At 43.7% G+C, this 19,356-nt stretch overlaps 1 protein-coding gene across 1 annotated transcript in view; it reads left to right on the forward strand.

Moving 5' to 3' along the window:
* The window catches only part of LOC126101371 (uncharacterized), a 422,171-nt gene extending 403,076 nt beyond the window's left edge, over positions 1 to 19,095 (forward strand). Inside the window, exons 12-13 of the mRNA XM_049912038.1 lie at positions 16,441 to 16,685; positions 16,799 to 19,095. Coding sequence (XP_049767995.1) covers positions 16,441 to 16,685; positions 16,799 to 16,952 — 399 coding nt within the window. The 3' untranslated portion in view covers positions 16,953 to 19,095. The remainder of the gene's footprint in view (positions 1 to 16,440; positions 16,686 to 16,798) is intronic.
* The last annotated feature ends 261 nt before the right edge of the window (positions 19,096 to 19,356 follow it).

Below are 19,356 nucleotides of genomic sequence, written 5' to 3' on the forward strand. Positions count from 1 at the left end.
CTGCTTGTAATTGCGAAAACACTCATCACATGGCTCTAAACACTATGGGACTTAACATCTGAGGTCATCAGTCCCCTAGACTTAGAACTACTTAAACCTAACTAACCTAAGGACATCACACACATCCATGCCCGAGGCAGGATTCAAACCTGCGACCGTAGCAGCAACACGGTTCCGGACTGAAGCGCCTAGAACCGCTCGGTCCTAGAGGCCGGCCGCATCACATGTTGCGCCTTGTTTCAGTCAGAACGAGTACTGCGTGGCTGAGGAATTTAGCGTGTTCTGTTGCTGAGTATATCATTTATATCTTTCCATCAGAATTTGTTTTCACTTACAAACATTATATCGAATTCAGATTTGAAGTTTGTTGCTACTATCATTTTTATCCATGCACTCAGCAAAAGCACATGTGAAATTCCACAGCCACGCAAACATCGAAGACGCAACCTCCGGTACGCCAGTCGATTACGTTACCTCGAGACAACGAATACCGACAACCTACCACGTCTGGACACACCGTGACCCAACGGCTGTTTCCCAGTGGCATTTATTCTTTTTTTCCCTTACCACTAGTGCTTAAACAACCTCATTATTTTCATCAAAATTGTTTTCGAAATACACTCCTGGAAATTGAAATAAGAACACCATGAATTCATTGTCCCAGGAAGGGGAAACTTTATTGACATATTCCTGGGGTCAGATACATCACATGATCACACTGACAGAACCACAGGCACATAGAAACAGGCAACAGAGCATGCACAATGTCGGCACTAGTACAGTGTATATCCACCTTTCGCAGCAATGCAGGCTGCTATTCTCCCATGGAGACGATCGTAGAGATGCTGGATGTAGTCCTGTGGAACGGCTTGCCATGCCATTTCCACCTGGCGCCTCAGTTGGACCAGCATTCATGCTGGACGTGCAGACCGCGTGAGACGACGCTTCATCCAGTCCCAAACATGCTCAATGGGGGACAGATCCGGAGATCTTGCTGGCCAGGGTAGTTGACTTACACCTTCTAGAGCACGTTGGGTGGCACGGGATACATGCGGACGTGCATTGTCCTGTTGGAACAGCAAGTTCCCTTGCCGGTCTAGGAATGGTAGAACGATGGGTTCGATGACGGTTTGGATGTACCGTGCACTATTCAGTGTCCCCTCGACGATCACCAGTGGTGTACGGCCAGTGTAGGAGATCGCTCCCCACACCATGATGCCAGGTGTTGGCCCTGTGTGCCTCGGTCGTATGCAGTCCTGATTGTGGCCCTCACCTGCACGGCGCCAAACACGCATACGACCATCATTGGCACCAAGGCAGAAGCGACTCTCATCGCTGAAGACGACACGTCTCCATTCGTCCCTCCATTCACGCCTGTCGCGACACCACTGGAGGCGGGCTGCACGATGTTGGGGCATGAGCGGAAGACGGCCTAACGGAGTGCGGGACCGTAGCCCAGCTTCATGGAGACGGTTGCGAATGGTCCTCGCCGATACCCCAGGAGCAACAGTGTCCCTAATTTGCTGGGAAGTGACGGTGCGGTCCCCTACGGCACTGCGTAGGATCCTACGGTCTTGGCGTGCATCCGTGCGTCGCTGTGGTCCGGTCCCAGGTCGACGGGCACGTGCACCTTCCGCCGACCACTGGCGACAACATCGATGTACTGTGGAGACCTCACGCCCCACGTGTTGAGCAATTCGGCGGTACGTCCACCCGGCCTCCCGCATGCCCACTATAAGCCCTCGCTCAAAGTCCGTCAACTGCACATACGGTTCACGTCCACGCTGTCGCGGCATGCTACCAGTGTTAAAGACTGCGATGGAGCTCCGTATGCCTCGGCAAACTGGCTGACACTGACGGCGGCGGTGCACAAATACTGCGCAGCTAGCGCCATTCGACGGCCAACACCGCGGTTCCTGGTGTGTCCGCTGTGCCGTGCGTGTGATCATTGCTTGTACAGCCCTCTCGCAGTGTCCGGAGCAAGTATGGTGGGTCTGACACATCGGTGTCAATGTGTTCTTTTTTCCATTTCCAGGAGTGTATTTTAGCCTCTTACATTTTCATTATCATTTTTGAAAGTTGACTGAATATTTCTTGGCGTATTTCTGTGTATCTGTCGCTGCAAATATAATATACTGCCTGTTTTTCATGCGTCTTTCAATGCAGCGTTCCTGTCTGTTAGGGACAGCAGGCACAAAATGTAAGCAAATACGTGCAAATCCGAGAACCGAGGGCTTTGGTCTCGCATTGGTCAAAGGAAAGAAATATATATTCGAGAAGAGCAAGAGCTGAGAAGCATAAACTGAAAAACGCTTCTACTAAAATGTTCTTCTGGGAAGGGTCACGGCACTCATGAAGCCTTCTCGTCCCCACCTTGGATCCGCTCCTGCTCCAAGATACTTAGAGGTTGTGACGAATTCCAAAAACTGATCGACTATCACGTAGTCTAACAACATCGGATCTTTTCATCTGTTTACACGCATTGTATTATCTTTATTTGTTTTTAAAGTCTACTGCCTAACTTCGTGTCACGTGCTGATCACCTTCAAGTCTCTCAGAACTTCGTAATCATTTCCTAGCGATGTGTCATCTTCTAGTGTCATCTGTAAACAGCCTCATAGGGCCAGGTAGGTTTTCTGCCAAGTCATGTCTATATGTACAGGATGTTAAAAAAAGTACAGGTATTCCATATTTTGAGAGGTGATAGTACGGACCAAAACATGAGAAAGATATCCAGTAAACATGGGCTCTTAAATGTTTGCTTTAAGAGCTATCGCCGGCCGCAGTGGTCGTGCGGTTCTAGGCGCTCCAGTCCGGAGCCGCGCTTCTGCTACGGTCGCAGGTTTGAATCCTGCCTCGGGCATGGGTGTGTGTGATGTCCTTAGGTTAGTTAGGTTTAAGTAGTTCTAAGTTCTAGGGGACTGATGACCACAGCAGTTGAGTCCCATAGTGCTCAGAGCAATTTGAACCATTTTTTTAAGAGCTATCAGCACTTGTACATGCCCAATTAATATATGGCCAGGATGTCAACAGGTCATGATCTTATGATTAGCGTTGCTCGCTCTGTACCACAGGGCCCCGGCTTAGAATCTCGACAGAATTGGTGATTTTTCTTCGTTCTCTGACTGGGTGTGTGTATTGTCCCCGTCCTCATTTCATCGTTATCGGTGAGCAAGTTATTGAAGAGGCGCCACATAAAAAGATTTGCACCAGGCGGCCGATCTCCCTGGGAAGGGACTCTCGCACATTTTACATTTCATTAGCGACGGACTAACAGAGCCTTACGTGCTACCAAACAGGTTAACTGGTGCAAGGTTTCTTCATTTCCAATCAAACGACTTCCCTCTCCTGCTAGAGGAGATACCATTCCAACGACAGCTGGGTATGAGGCTCATGCACCACCCGTTTTTTCCCTGTCCTAGAACGCCTCACTCAGTTATCTCATGAGCAATGGATTGGTCGGAGAAGTGCAGTACGTTGCCCAGCTAGTTCTCCCGATCTAGTTCCTTGGATTTTCGGTTGTAGGGCCACTTGAAAACTTTGTTGTGCACAAGTCTCATTAATGATGTCCAAACACCACAAAAACGCATCAGCAATGCCTGCCAGCACATCCATGACCAACGTGGAATTTTTCAGAGAACGCGTGATTCACTAAGACGAAGCATGCCTTACTATGAATTGACTCTACATTGAGCATCTCTTTTAGCGATGGCTCACAAGTGCAGGTCATATGCAATAGCGAGCACATCACACTGAAGTGACAAAAGTCATGGGATACCTCCTAATATTGTGTCAAACCTCCTTTTGCCCGGCGTATCTCAGCAACTCGTCGTGGCATGGACTCATCAAGTCGTTGGAAGTCCCCTGCAGAAATATTTAGCTGTGTTACCTCTACAGCCTTAAATGGGACCAGAGGATCCAGTCCATTCCACGTAAACACAGCCCACACCATTATGGAGCCAGCACCAGCTGGCACAGTGCCTTGTAGACAGCTTGGATCCAGGGCTTCGTGGGATCTGCACCACATTCTAATCCTACCATCAGCTCTTACCAAGTGAAATCAGGACTCATCTGACCAGGTCATTGTTTTCGAGTCGCCTGGGGTCGAACCGAGATGGTCACGCGCCGTGGAGAGGCGCTACTGTTAGCAAAGACACTCTCGTCCGTCGTCTGCTACCGTAGCCCATTGACATCAAATTTTGCCGCACTGTCCTAAGGGATGCGTTCGTCGTACGTCCCTTATTGTTTTCTGCGGTTGTTTCACGCAGTGTTGCTTGTGTGTTGGCACTGTCAGCTCTATGCAGACGCTGCTGCTCTCGGTCGTTAAATGAAGGACGGCGGCCACTGCATTGTCCGTGGTGAGAGGTAATGCCTGAAATTAGGTATTCTCGACACACTCTTAACACTGTGGATCTCGGAATATTGCATTCCATAACGATTTCCGAAATGGAATGTCCCAGATCCATTGCTTTGAAAGTCTGTTAATTCCCGTCGTGTGGCCATAATCACGTCGGAAACCTTTCTACATGGATCACCTGAGTACAAATGGTAGCTCTGCCAATGCTCTGCCCTTTTATACCTTGTGTACGTAATACTACTGCCCTCTGTATATGAGCATATCACTGTCCCATGTCTTGTCACCTCTGTGTACCTTACAGTAACAGAATCGTGTTCTCATTTGTTTACTCATTTGTTTACTACATTCTGTAAGTCGTTTGTAATAGCAATATGTTTCGCAGTAGCGAAGATGAACAAGTGTCCATATCTCTCATGGTATGCATTTTAGAATCCATACTTACTGGACATTTTTTTCTCGTTTTGGTCCATACGCCGCCTCTTAAAATATGAACTGCTTCTTTAACACCCTTTACAACGTGAACAGCAGCGGTCCTAGCTCACCTCCTTGAGACACAGTGGTTGTTGCCTTCGATTTTGGCGAAGGAACGACGTACAGTGTTTTATTTGTTCTGTTTGCAATGAAGCCTTCAGTCCAATCGCGTATCTGTTCAAGTATTCCGTATGCGCGTATTTAGTTTATGAGGATATGGAGCGGAACCATATCGACGGCCTTCCGAAAATCAAGAAACACGGTATCCTCTGGATCTCAAGAAAGAAAAGAGCAGGCAGGGTTTCTCAAAGACGGTGCATATCGATTACTTCGTATGAGTTGTTCGGTTTCCAGAAAATTCATCGTACATGAGCGCAATGTACTGCGTGTTCCATAATTTCTACAACAGACTGACGTCGGTTAGATAGGTCTATCCTTCAGCGCCTTTTTCCACCATGTGACGTATTTTTAAGCGGCCCACCGTATACCGTTTCTAGAAGAGTGGGCAGTTCCTCTACGTTATCTGATCAAAACTATTCGAACAACCCTTTGTAATGCGAAATTGACCACAAGATGTTATGAAAGGTACACCCACCATTACAATAGGAGGCGGAGAGTATTGTGTTGCCAATAGAGGAGCAGCAACAAAATAATGTGCCGCTCCAGTGAGCTGAGTAACTTCGAATGTGGAATGGGCATCGGATGTCAGGCGAGTGACAAACCCATCAGGGGCATTTCAACTCCCCTAAAGCTGCGGAAGTCGACTGTTGGTGATGTGATTCTGAAATGAATACGCAAAGGAGCAACCATGAGTAAACGAATACTAGGCGAACCTCGTGTACTAACAACAAGGGATCGTCGACCATTGTGAATGGTGGCTGTGAGAAATTGCATGAAGTCAGTGGAAGGAATCACTCATGAGTTCCTAAGCGCTACCAGTAGTCCAGTTAGCACTGTGACTGAGCGTAGGGAGTTAAAAAGGATGGGGTGCAATGGTCGAGCAGCTCCTCATGACCACCGAACGGGGTAGCGCAGTTGTTAGCTCAGTGGACTCGCATTCGGGAGGACGACAGTTCAAACCCACGTCTAACCGTCCGTGATTACCCTAAATCGCTTAAGGTAAATGCCCGAAAGGCACGACTTTCTTCCTTCTCCAACTTGTTCTCCGTATCTAATGACCTCGTCGTAGATGGGACATTAAACACCTATCTCCTCCTCCTCTATCTCCTCATTAGCAACACATTTATGTAGTCAGTGGTAAGCGGCGCTTGAGATGGTGCAAAGAGCGACGCCAGTGGACAATGGAATACCGAAAACAAGTGATTTGGAGTGGTGAATCACGCTCTAACATGTGGCAATCCGATGGAATGGTTTCGGTTTGGCGACTGCTATTATGTGTAGTACGGAGGTGGTGGTGTTACTGTAAATGTTGAGGTGATGTGAACAGAAAGCATATAAAACTTCCCGGAAGATTAAAACTGTGTACCAGACCGAGACTCGAACTTAGGACCTTTGTCTTCCCCAGGCAAGTGCTCTACCATTTATTTATTTATTTATTTATTGCAGACGCTCAATCCACCTTTTTTTTGAGTGAGGAGTTTTTATGTATTTATTTTTTTATTTTATATGAAGGAAGGTAGGAGAAACAGAAAACTTTATTATTCACAAAATAAACATAGTACGTCCTGACACATGATAACTGTCCGGGAAGGAACCTTGCTGCCGTCCTACCATGCAGCATGAAATAACAACAAAATCAAAGTGGGGCCACCTCCGGCACCCTAAAGAAAAGTATTTATGGATATGAAAACAAAATTTGAAGTACATCCATTTGCTAACTATTCAAGCCTGTGTTTTTCGTAGGTCGCATACTCGCATAGTGTTCTTAGTCGATCACATTACTTGGTCGGTTTCACCGCTCATCTTTGCGCACCCGGCACACCCCAAGTATATGGCGGGTCCGCAAAAACCGTTACTAGGAAATTGGCATACCAATCCTTGTACTTTTGTAGCCGTAATAGTTTTGTGTGTCCATCTTGCAAGTAGTGCCAGTAATCCAGGACGTTCAGTAAGTTCGTACGTGTGTCTCTATAGATGTAATGGACCGTCATACCTGTGATCCACGCCACTGCGTTCGTCTTATGACGCGGAAAATACGTTTCCTCTGGAAAAAAGACTATGTCAGAACAGACTGCTGTATAGATAGTGCGCCGCATGAACGCTATGATCTTTCTTGCGAGAGTCCAGACAGCCAATGCCTCGCCGCAGACCGCCGATGGTCGTCCGTATCCAGCACGCCGCATTGGTGACACAAGGGCGAATCCGCCAAATGTATTGCGTACTTTTTATCATTTGTAGGGTATTTTCGGTTGACGACAATGTACCATGTTGATCTGACTGATGTAGGTAGGTGGGGGTGGTGGACCGTGCGCCACACCACGTGCCAATTAACAGCTGGATGTTTGCGTTCCACCCTATTCCGGGCGATCTGTCGAAGAAGCAGATGGTACACGTCCTTCGATGTCGACTGTCGGGTCGTCGGTAAACGCTCTCGAACGTAACTGTGTTCCACGATGAACGTGCGCACATACGTTAAAGGGGGCGATATATGGCCGACACTGACTGGAGGAAGATGCGATGTTGGTACGAGTTCTTCGATGATCGTCCCCGTAAGCGAGTGATTCCTGTTGCGCCACCGTTTGAGCATAGTATTAATATACATGGCACGCGCCTTCTCGTGCACGTTCACTAAACCAATGCCCCCCTCTCGCGCTGGGAGGGTAAGTGTGTTGTACTGTACCTTAAAGAGTTGTCCCAGGCACACAGTTTTAATCTTCCAGGAAGTTTCATATCAGCACACACTCTGCTGCAGAGTGAAAATCTCATTCTGGAAACATACCCCAGGCTGTGGATAAGCCATGTCTCTGCAATATCCTTTCTTCCAGGAGTGTTAGTTCAGCAAGGTTCGCAGATGAGCTTCTGTGAAGTTTGGAAGGTAGGAGACGAGGCACTGGCAGAATTGAAGTTGTGAGGACGAGTTGTGAGTCGTGCGTAGGTAGCTCAGTTGGTAGAGCACTCGCCCGCGAAAGACAAAGGTCTCGAGTTCGAGTCTCAGTCCAGCACACAGTTTTAATCTGTCTGGAAGTTTCATATCAGCGCACAATCCTCTGCAGAGTGAAAATCTCATTTTGGAATGATCCCCTAGGCTGTGGCTAAGCCATGTCTCCGCAATATCCTTTCTTCCAGGAGTGCTAGTTCTGCAAGGTTCTCAGAAGAGCTTCTGTGAAGTTCGGAAGGTAGGAGACGAAGTACTGGCAGAATTGAAGCTATGAGGACGGGTCGTGAGTCGTGCTTGAGTAGCTCAGTTGGTAGAGCACTTACCCGGGAAAGACAAAGGTCCCGAGTTCGAGTCTTGGTCTGGTACACAATTTTAATCTTCCAGGAAGTTTCATATCAGCACACACTCTGCTGCAGAGTGAAAATCTCATTCTGGAAACATACCCCAGGCTGTGGATAAGCCATGTCTCTGCAATATCCTTTCTTCCAGGAGTGTTAGTTCAGCAAGGTTCGCAGATGAGCTTCTGTGAAGTTTGGAAGGTAGGAGACGAGGCACTGGCAGAATTGAAGTTGTGAGGACGAGTTGTGAGTCGTGCGTAGGTAGCTCAGTTGGTAGAGCACTCGCCCGCGAAAGACAAAGGTCTCGAGTTCGAGTCTCAGTCCAGCACACAGTTTTAATCTGTCTGGAAGTTTCATATCAGCGCACAATCCTCTGCAGAGTGAAAATCTCATTTTGGAATGATCCCCTAGGCTGTGGCTAAGCCATGTCTCCGCAATATCCTTTCTTCCAGGAGTGCTAGTTCTGCAAGGTTCTCAGAAGAGCTTCTGTGAAGTTCGGAAGGTAGGAGACGAAGTACTGGCAGAATTGAAGCTATGAGGACGGGTCGTGAGTCGTGCTTGAGTAGCTCAGTTGGTAGAGCACTTGCCCGGGAAAGACAAAGGTCCCGAGTTCGAGTCTTGGTCTGGTACACAATTTTAATCTTCCAGGAAGTTTCATATCAGCACACACTCTGCTGCAGAGTGAAAATCTCATTCTGGAAACATACCCCAGGCTGTGAATAAGCCATGTCTCTGCAATATCCTTTCTTCCAGGAGTGTTAGTTCAGCAAGGTTCACAGATGAGCTTCTGTGAAGTTTGGAAGGTAGGAGACGAGGCACTGGCAGAATTGAAGTTGTGAGGATGAGTTGTGAGTCGTGCATAGGTAGCTTAGTTGGTAGAGCACTCGCCCGCGAAAGACAAAGGTCTCGAGTTCGAGTCTCAGTTCAGCACACAGTTTTAATCTGTCTGGAAGTTTCATATCAGCGCACAATCCTCTGCAGAGTGAAAATCTCATTCTGGAAAGATCCCCCAGGCTGTGGCTAAACCATGTCTCCGCATTATCCTTTCTTCCAGGAGTGCTAGTTCTGCAAGGTTCTCAGAAGAGCTTCTGTGAAGTTTGGAAGGTAGGAGACGAAGTACTGGCAGAACTGAAGCTGTGAGGATGAGTCGTGAGTCGTACTTGGGTAGCTCAGTTGGTAGAGCACTTCCCCACAAAAGGCATAAGGCTGAGTTCGAGTCTCGGTCCGCCACACAGTTTTATTTTGCCAGGAAGTTTCGTATCAGCGCACATTCCGCTTCAGAGTAAAAATCTCATTCTAGAAAGCATATAAGATATAAATTTGTAAACTGTTTGGTGAGCTTAATTACTTGCTTTTTAAGCATACACTGTCAACAGTCAGAAGTATTTTTTACGAGAAATATCTCTCGTCAATCGTTAATTTTCTTTGAAGTTCTTTAATTAACATAGTTTCATGATCTGAATCATCCTTGTACGAGGGTTTGAACTTTAATAGTGGCAACTACTTATTTACAGCTCATACAAAATATATACGTGTTTCAATGTTTTACTGACCTTCAAAGTAGTCACCAGCATTTTGTATAACTCGTTGCCAGCGATGTGGAAGTCGTAGGATACTCTTAGCAGTGCCAATTGCGTAGACAATTCGAGTGGTGTGGTCTATTGCCCGAAGAATTCGTATCAGTTCTGAAGCGAATGCCATGAAGTGTTTCCTTCAGTTTAGAAATCGAGCTAAACTCACCAGGGCTTAAGTCAGGGGAGTGCAGAAAGTGCTATAGCATGTAGCAGCCCCATCAGTCAAACAAATCAGTAACAGCTTGTACTGTACGTGCTTGAGCATTGTCCTGCAAAATGATGGTCAGGTCCTGCCGAAAATATCATCACTTCTGTCTCTGTGCTGTTCATTTTTGGAACACAACCTATGACGAGCTTAGAGACAGAAGTGATGACACTTTCTGCAGAACCGGACCATCATTTTGCAGGCCAGTGCTCAAGCACGTACAGTGCAAGATGTTACTGATTTGTTTGACTGATGGGATCCAAAGTGCTATACCACCTCCTGCATTCCCCTGACTTAAGCCCTCGTGCGTTCAACTCGATGTCTAAACTGAAGGAAACACTTCACGGCATTCGCTTCAGAACTGCTACAAATTCGTCGGCCAATAGACCGCGCCGCTCGAACTGTCAACGCAACTGGCACTGCTAAGAGTATCCTACGACTTCCACGATGCTGGTAACGGGTTATACACAATGCTGGTGGCTACTTTGAAAGTCAATAAAACTTTGAAACACGTATCTATTTTGTACGAGCTGTAAATAAATAGTTTCCACTATTAAAGTTGCAATCCTTGTATATACTCTACATCGCACTGAATTTATCTGGAGGTTCACTTTTTGTCCAGTCATACAGTTTCTTTCATTTCCACGCCACTGACCGTTTCGGTATTCTGGTCCGGACACCAGCTTCACTACGAAAAAAAAAAAAAAAAGAAAAGAAAATGAACGCCTATTCATAAACAAGGACGAAAAACTGAACTAAAAGCTATATATTGTCCCTCAACAAAAATCAAATATTCGGACGGCAATAATAGTAACAAGACGCGATGTAACAGAGTGCAGTAATGATTTATCAATGGCAAAACGTTCGAATGTTTACGCTCAGAACTGAATACGTCGGAGCAAGTCGTCTGTTTTCATCTGTTTGCTCCTAAAGACTGGCTTCACTCAAAAGAACATGCAATCAAGTCCAACCAATATATAAAGCTACAACCAAATGAATCGACTGTTTTCATTCGATTCGTCCCTTAGACTGGTTTCAATCAAAACAATGAATGCATAATGCAACCAATACGTAAAACTAAAAAGTGAAATTAAAACGAGAGAAATGTGGAAAACGTAAGTAAACTGTTTATAGTTTCAGAAGTAATCGCCATAACTGTCAATACATTTATCCCACTATGAGACAAGACTGTCAATGCTCTGTACGTGGCCACTTTGCAAAAACTGAAGCGTGCCATCAAGTTCAAATGCCCAGGAATGTTGGTGGACAGCATCTTTCTGTTACTGGATAATGCCTGCCCACACGCTGCAAAAGATGTTTCGATTATGCTGCAGGAGTTTCGATGGAAAGGCATTGTACATCCTTCATACAGTTCCGATCTCTCCACGCAGTTTCCATAATTTTGGAGTCCCAAAGAAAGAGAAATTCATGGCCGTCGATTCGCTCCAGACGAAGAGGTGCAGTAGGCAATTGCAAAATTTTTCATGAAGTCGCCGACTGTCCTGTCTTATAGAGTGATAAATGTATTAACAGTTACGGAGAGTAATTTTGAAACAATAAACTGTTTACTTACTCTTTTTCTATGTGTCTCGAAAAATGGCTCTGAGCACCATGGGGCTTAACATCTGTGGTCATCAGTCCCCTAGAACTTAAAACTACTTAAACCTAACTAACCTAAGGACATCACACACATCCATGCCCGAGGCAGGATTCGCACCTGCGACCGTAGCGGTCACGCGGTTCCAGACTGAAGCGCCTAGAACCGCACGGCCACATGGGCCGGCTCTATGTGTCTCTTTTTCGCCCCTCATACAACTGAATGAGTCGATTGTTTACCGACAACCGACTGAATCGGCTGTTTTCGATCGATTTTTCCCGGCTCTAACGTAAGTCTCAAGTCATGTTTCATGCGGCAGTGTATTTGTGTTTGAGTCATCTTAGTTGATTTAGTAACAGATGCCTCCCGCATCTCACACTAAGCAGAACTAGTCGCGTTTGTAATGGTTCGAATTTTGCGATCTGATAGACATTATCGCTGATGGTTTGCAGGTGTAGACATTAGAGACTGCAACGGAGGTGATACTATGTTGGATATCGTTTTTGAGCATACTGTTGCGGCATGCCATCCCGTGGGGCACCAGCATACACAGAAATCGGATGTATAAATGTTTTATACGTTTGTGTATGACTTTCCCAGTCGAGCGTCCGTGGAAACTGCCTGCACCTGTCTTAATAAGGTTTTGTCCCAATCGTACTTCTTTGAGGATGTGGATTAGGTGAGTGCTACCGTTCAAATAATTGTCTAAATACTAGGCGTGTTTTTTTAAGTAAGTATCGTTTTGAAATTAAATAAAGACGTGCTAACATATCTCAATAATTTTATTTTTACATGAAAGCCTGTACCTTAATCTACTTTTCTACATAATTTCCGTCGATATTGAGGCACTTGTCATAGCGTTGTACCAGTTTTTGAATACCCTCCTCATAGAAGTCTGCCACCTGACTTGTTAACCACTGCATCACCACTATTATGACTTCGTCATTGTCTTGAAGACGTTGACTGCCCAGGTGTTTCATCAAGTGCAGGAACAGATGGTAGTCACTGGGCGCAAGATTGGGGCTGTATGGAGGATGATCTAGAGTTCCCCATCGAAAAGATGTGATGAGATCTTTGGCCTGATTCGCCACATGCGGACGAGCATTGTCTTGCAGCAAAACGATGTCCTTGCTCAACTTTCCACGTCTTTTTTCTGAATTGAACGGCGCAGATTGTGCAATGTCTTACAGTAAGCTGTTGCATTGACTTTCTCATTACGAGGCAGAAATTCCACAAGCAATACTGTTTTTCTGTCCCAAAAAACTGTGCACATGATTAAAACCGCGCCACCGCTACGGTCGCAGGTTCGAATCCTGCCTCGGGCATGGATGTGTGTGATGTCCTTAGGTTAGTTAGGTTTAAGTAGCTGCAAGTTCTAGGGGACTGTTGACCTCTGCAGTTAAGTCCCATAGTGCTCAGAGCCATTTGAACAATTTTTTTGTGCACATGATTTTCTGGGCAGAAATTGTTTGCTTAAACTTCACTTTTCTGGGTGAATCTGAATGCTGCCATTCCATGGACTGTTGCTTTGATTCTCATGTGACGTAGGCTACCCATGTTTCATTGCCCGTAACAGTTTGGCTTAAGAAATCATCACCATCGTTGTGGTACCACTCAAAGAAAGTCAATGCACTGTCTAAACGTTTGATTTTGTGAACATCTGTCAACATTTTTGGTACCCAATGTATGCACAATTTTCGGTAATACAAGCGCTCTGTCACAACGCCATACAAAACACTACGAGAAACATTAGGAAAATCATCCCGCAAGGAGGAGATCGTAAAGCGTCTGTTTTCTCTCACGTTATTGTCCACTTCTGTCACAGATATGCCCTTCTTTATTCCCTGATTTATACTTATAATAATATTTGGTTAAAATCTGGAAATATATTATATCCACACAGGTCACCGTAGCAACAGAATTCGAACTGTAGCGTCACTTCTGCCACATGCCATCAAAAGCTACTGGTATGTCAGTAATACCCTAATTTATTTCAACAGCTTCGTTTGCAACACCCTTCTATGACTCACATGCAACAGATTCCACAGCAGCTCCAATAAATCCTGCATACTTGTCGATTTTACAAGGTGGGTGCGGCATATTCATTGTGGCACAAGTTGATTCTGCTGCATTGTGTCCTTTGCCAATAGTTCTCAGTCCATAAAACCACCTAACATTTACTTCAAAATAATTATCTTTACACTTATCAGAATTCCAAAATGAATGAGTGCATTTACAACTGGCACAATTAATGATAAGTTTCCCATCCAGTCTATTTGATACCTCACTGTTTTCATCTAACTAACTGGCCCTCCCATTAGGATGCGTAAATCTATCAGAATATAACCTAACCTACCATTTACATCACATTCGTTTTGAGCAAACTGTGTATCACAACGTTTTATTTTAATCTTCGAAGCACTAATGGGCGTTTCTCTGCCTACTGACAGTTTGCCTCTATTTCATTTTCTGTAACTTCACATGCCACATGTTCAACACAGTGTTTCCCTTTATTCGAAAATCTACTACCATAAAACCCACGTTCCTTAAAAACACTTCATTTTGCCTTCTTAATTTACTTTTTGAGAAATTGACCAATCTATTCATCACATTTTCTCGAAAAAACGGTAGCACTTCGACATACAACGCATGTTTATACTTTGAAACGATATGGTGCTGTTTTTGACAGTGCTACCTATACAAACACTTCATTTAACCTTTATAATACAGCAATCCACAGCCTTCTATATAAAAAATTACCGATTTTATTAAATCTTGAAGTAATGCGTGTAAAAATTTGAACATTTTCAACTGGTGTTGATTTTACTTAAAAGTATAAAATAACATACCTCCTATGTGAGTTTATAAGTGATACATATATCATTTTATTCCGGAAAATTGCAAATTTTATAATGAGATAAAAATCCAAAGATGTGAAAAAAATTTTCATTTCTAACTCCCGTTAAGCAATTGGTATGGATCACTAATAACTGCTATCATAGTGTTGGTCTACAACTGTGCGAATACTGTGCGGTCGAGGCTGGCAGGAGCGGTGTTTATGTTTTCTTCAACTAGAGGTTGCTCCTGTCGTGGTGTGGTTCTTGTCAGTGGGCTATTGGCTGACGTCGTCTCACAGCCTTCTTTGCTCTTTTGGGATCTTTGTCTTCGTTCCGGTACTTGTCAATACACTGGAACAAAAGGGTCGATCATGTATCCCTTTCATCTCATTGGCACTTCTTGGTGTTGTTTCTATCCCAGAAAAGTATTGTTTGGATTTCGACTAGTTTGGATCGAATTAACTATTTCGCCATCCAGTTATCCAGCTGTTGTAGATAATTATCTGTTTTCGTTGTAAGCTCTGCAGCCTTAATCCGGAACACCAATATGAAGTTCATCCGCTTACAGGCATACCTGCTCGGCGCTTGCAGTTGAATGGGATATATTTGCTGTTTTCTCAGCGACTTGCGCATGCAACCCGTCATATGTGCTATGATTATTCAGACCAGTTTGAGTGCATTGCCGATGTTTAGCAGCCTGTGGAAGTGGCCAAAGTGTGAAAGTTTACAGAAGACGCTCTCGAACTCGAGGTATAAGGCTACTGTGCAGTGTGCTACGTTTATGTCATATGGACGTGTCATATGTACCACAGTAGGTGGGCTTAAACAGCGAGTGAGTTGTGCTGTAGTTGCATCTGGAGCCTTCTTAGATAGGGAGGAGAAGCAGCTTCCCTTCGCTATAGGCTGTAGGTTAATATTCTGTCCCAAGTCTTCGCCATGACGTCAAGAAGGGAGATGGGTCGGTATGACTGGAGTTCGTAATTAATGATTTTTCCTGTTTCCCATGCACGTGGGAGCGCCTCGACTGTCAGGCAGTACTCAAAAAATTGTATCAGTATTGGTGGGTGACGTTAAATGAGGTTACCTGGCGTGCGTTTTATTGTGTTTTTACTAATTGCTGGATACCACCAACCTGTAAATACCGCGTTCTTCATTTCTTTGTGTCTTATTGGCTTCTTAATGAGGATTCGTACCCGGAATCTCTTACGCAGGTTGTCAGAGGAAACGTTACCTCTGTTCCTACCGGCTGACTGAAGTAGGCCGGCCGGAGTGGCCGAGTGGTTCTAGGCGCTTCAATCTGGAACCGCGCGACCGCTGCTGTCGCAGGTTCGAATCCTGCCTCGGGCATGGATGTGTGTGATGTCCTTAGATTAGTTAGGTTTAACTAGTTCTAAGTTCTAGGGGACTGATGACCTCAGATGTTAGTCCCATAGTGCTCAGAGCCATTTGAACCATTTTGAATGAAGTAGTCGTTATATTTGAATTCTTAGTAGTAAGCAAATACCTCTTGCAAGACGTCCTTGAATGCTTTTACGTGATGTCTGTTGTCGATGGCCGGCTCGTTCCTTGCTGTCAATGTTTTGCTGTTAGCATCATGGCTTTTGAAGGAACGCCGGAACATTGCCCCATTTCTGTAATCTAGCTTTCGGCATGTTTTCCACCACTGTCGTTGCCTATGTTCCGAGATGTATATTTTATTTGGCAGTTGAGCCGGTTCGATTGGAGCTTTAGGGCATGGATGTTGGAGCTTCCCACTTGCCTAAAGAGGAGTTTCTTTTCGCTAACCAACGCATGGTTGCCGGCTGCCAGTAGTCTACCATCTTTTGCGAGATTGCTTCGTCTGTCGCTATCTGATTCTTTTTTCTGGTCTGTTGATGATACAGACAAAGTCGTTAGTTATGGCTTTGGAAAGGGCTATATCGTCATGTATTATCTCTTTGTATTTGCCCCAGTTTCCTTTTCTGTATTGCCATTTGCCTCTCTGTCGCTACTGTCTCGCATAGTTTTCAACATTTAAACATGGAGGCAGAGGTAGTGTCGAAGACAATGGTGATCACGTCAATTATGGGAGCTGTGTAGCGCTATATCGAATATTTTGTAGCTCGCCAGTAAATGATCGGGTGCAGACTCATCTCGGCGACAGTGGTTTCTATTTCCTTGTAACGTATATTCTGGAAGAGAAAAAGCTTGAGTATAAAGGGAGCATTATATCTATTGCTTTCTTGTATGCAAGTACGATTTCACAAAGGTCCACAACGGCAATGTTCTTGAAGATTTTTTTTAGTGTGTTGTGGTGATACTTAATTTCTCGTACGGTATATATGGCAATGATGAAAGCAAATGTATTTCGACTTTTTCTAGAGAGGTTCGCGACGTCGTTGCTGCAGTCACCCGCTACGTCAAAGCAGCGCGAGACATCTACCGGCGAAGTCCACAGCTCTCCGACGCCGACTACAGCGCTGCCATGCGGGATGCGCTAGCCATTAGTGCCGAAATCTGGGTGCCGCCTTGTTAGTGCCGATGACCGGAAAGCAATCAGCCAAAGCCCAAAAGCGTTAATATTTAAAAGAAAAACGTTAAGAGTGTTCAGTAAAAAAAAGTGTAATGAATTACACTTTTTCCCAGGTTTAAGTGAAGGTGTGACTCTAACTCAAATTCAAGAAACAAAGAGAGTATACTAGGTTAATCATTTAAAACTGCCACCTTTGAATATTTTTCGACTGGGAAGTGCAGTTAACAAAATGAAAACACACACATTTAGACACTCATACAGCTACACTATAAAGTTATTCCAACCCTGGTGGAAGAAGATAGTTTATAACGGTTTTAAATAACCTATAAGACATATAAATCACAAGTATTGAGGAAAATTAAAAATGTTCTGGCAGTATCTTCATTAATCAACAGTTGACTATAATGCCCCAGAATCTCAAAATTCATTTTCTAGCATAGTTAGTGATACGGAACACATTCTTTTATGTTCTAGTTCAACAGCAGGAACGAGACACTGGTAGCTTATCAGGGTATACTTACATTTCTTATTTACATGGGGAATATGCATGTGCAAGAAATGTTTTTCTAGTGCTGATTGTGTCAACGAAGTTTATGTTAAAAGCTGTGTGAGACTATAAGCAGGAGAACTTGAAAATTTCTGTATATTGCCCACAATACAATTAGTGAAATAGAGTAATGTCATTCGGAGAGGTGAGAAATCACTTTCCGGACTTCAGAAGAATAGAAAAACAAATAAAATTATTTTATTTCCCAACGCTGCTAAACATTATGAATCAGGATAATCTTCTGTCACCTAACGAAGCTTTATGAGAAGTTAATAGCACCTTTGTCATTCTAGATACCTCTCACACCTTTATACCTGATATTAATGTAATGGTGCCTATAGTTGACATCAGAAGTTTGTTTGCTAAAAAAATCAGATTCCTTTGTTTGTAGATAACAGTGGGGTAATGCAATATATCATCAATTCATATGTAGTGCAAATTATTTCAGAGACCCTCAATGCACAAGAAATGGAACTCTTAACATTAATACTGGAATATCCTGGGTGGATTACAAACAATGAAATGGCTGGACACAGCCAACCATAATGAACATATGAACTTGCATTCTTCTTCAGACCAGCCACAAATGCACAGTCATGCATTGTCCAAGCACTGTAACCCAGCTCTCGTTTATCAGGCAGAAGTTTTGTTTCTTTGTGTGTGTGTGTGTGGGGGGGGGGGGGGGGGGATGGATGGGTGTGCAACAGAGGGAGAGAGAGAGATATGAAGAACAATGAAAACTTATAATCTGAACAACTGCTTTCAAGTTCTTGTTTGTGTACCTATACACCGCTCATTGCTTCCACTATACTGCCATATATTACCACTTATATTGACCTATAGCACTGCACTAGGGTTCTCTTATAAATTGTTGACCCCATTTAAAGTTTATAACATTGTCATATGGGAAATAAAGAAAAACTGAAAGAATTCGTGTCACAGAACACATTTCTGTTTTATCTTATATACATTGACTGAGAGAGAGAGGAAAAAACATAGGCTGAGAAGGGGAGAAATAGATGGGGTATTGATTTAATGAATATTTTATTTAATCTATCTTCTTCCCCAGGCTGTTCCATCAAAGATTAGTATGCAAATATTTTCATGCTATTGTGTACAAATAAGAAACACATAATTTCATGCCAACATCTCATTCAAAAAGAATACACTATCAAAATTTTTGCTTTATTTCAATATTATATAGTTTTTCAGTGAGTGTTAGTTATCATTGTGATAATTTGTGCTATAAAGGGTATTATGTCTTAATAGTTTATCTTTCAATTAATTCTGAGAGATTTTTTGAGAACCAAATATTTCATGAAAATGTTATCTCTCACATTGTAACAGGAGGAGACAATAATTAGTAATAATTTACCATACTATTCACAACACACATTTCAAATTGCAGTAGCATTTACATTTTAAATTACTTATTGCATTCACACACCTCGATAGCACTAGACTATACTTAACAGACGATATTAAAATTGTACAAAATGTGGAATTTATTCATTGCTTTAAAAAAAAATCTTATGATTACAGTTATTCTGGCATTACTACCCTACATCAGGGAGTGCAATGTGTTCATATTTGTTGTAAATAAACATGTTGTGAATGAAAGTACTTAGCAGTTTACTTCACTACATTTTTATAAAGCATAAAGTACAATGGAAATGTCTACATGCTCTTATCCTAAGACTCCATTGATTTAATCAATATGCAAGACATGTTCCATTACTAAATGTCAACACACAAATTAACTATGGCTTCTTGTCATTTGTGCGGCCCAGTGACTGTCAAATAGATATAAAGCAGATTGCAAAAGAGAGAAATTACACCACTGAAAAATGAGTTTTTCAA

Source organism: Schistocerca cancellata, chromosome 9 (genome assembly GCF_023864275.1).
Source record: "Schistocerca cancellata isolate TAMUIC-IGC-003103 chromosome 9, iqSchCanc2.1, whole genome shotgun sequence".
In the NCBI taxonomy this organism is placed as follows: Eukaryota; Metazoa; Arthropoda; class Insecta; order Orthoptera; family Acrididae; genus Schistocerca; species Schistocerca cancellata.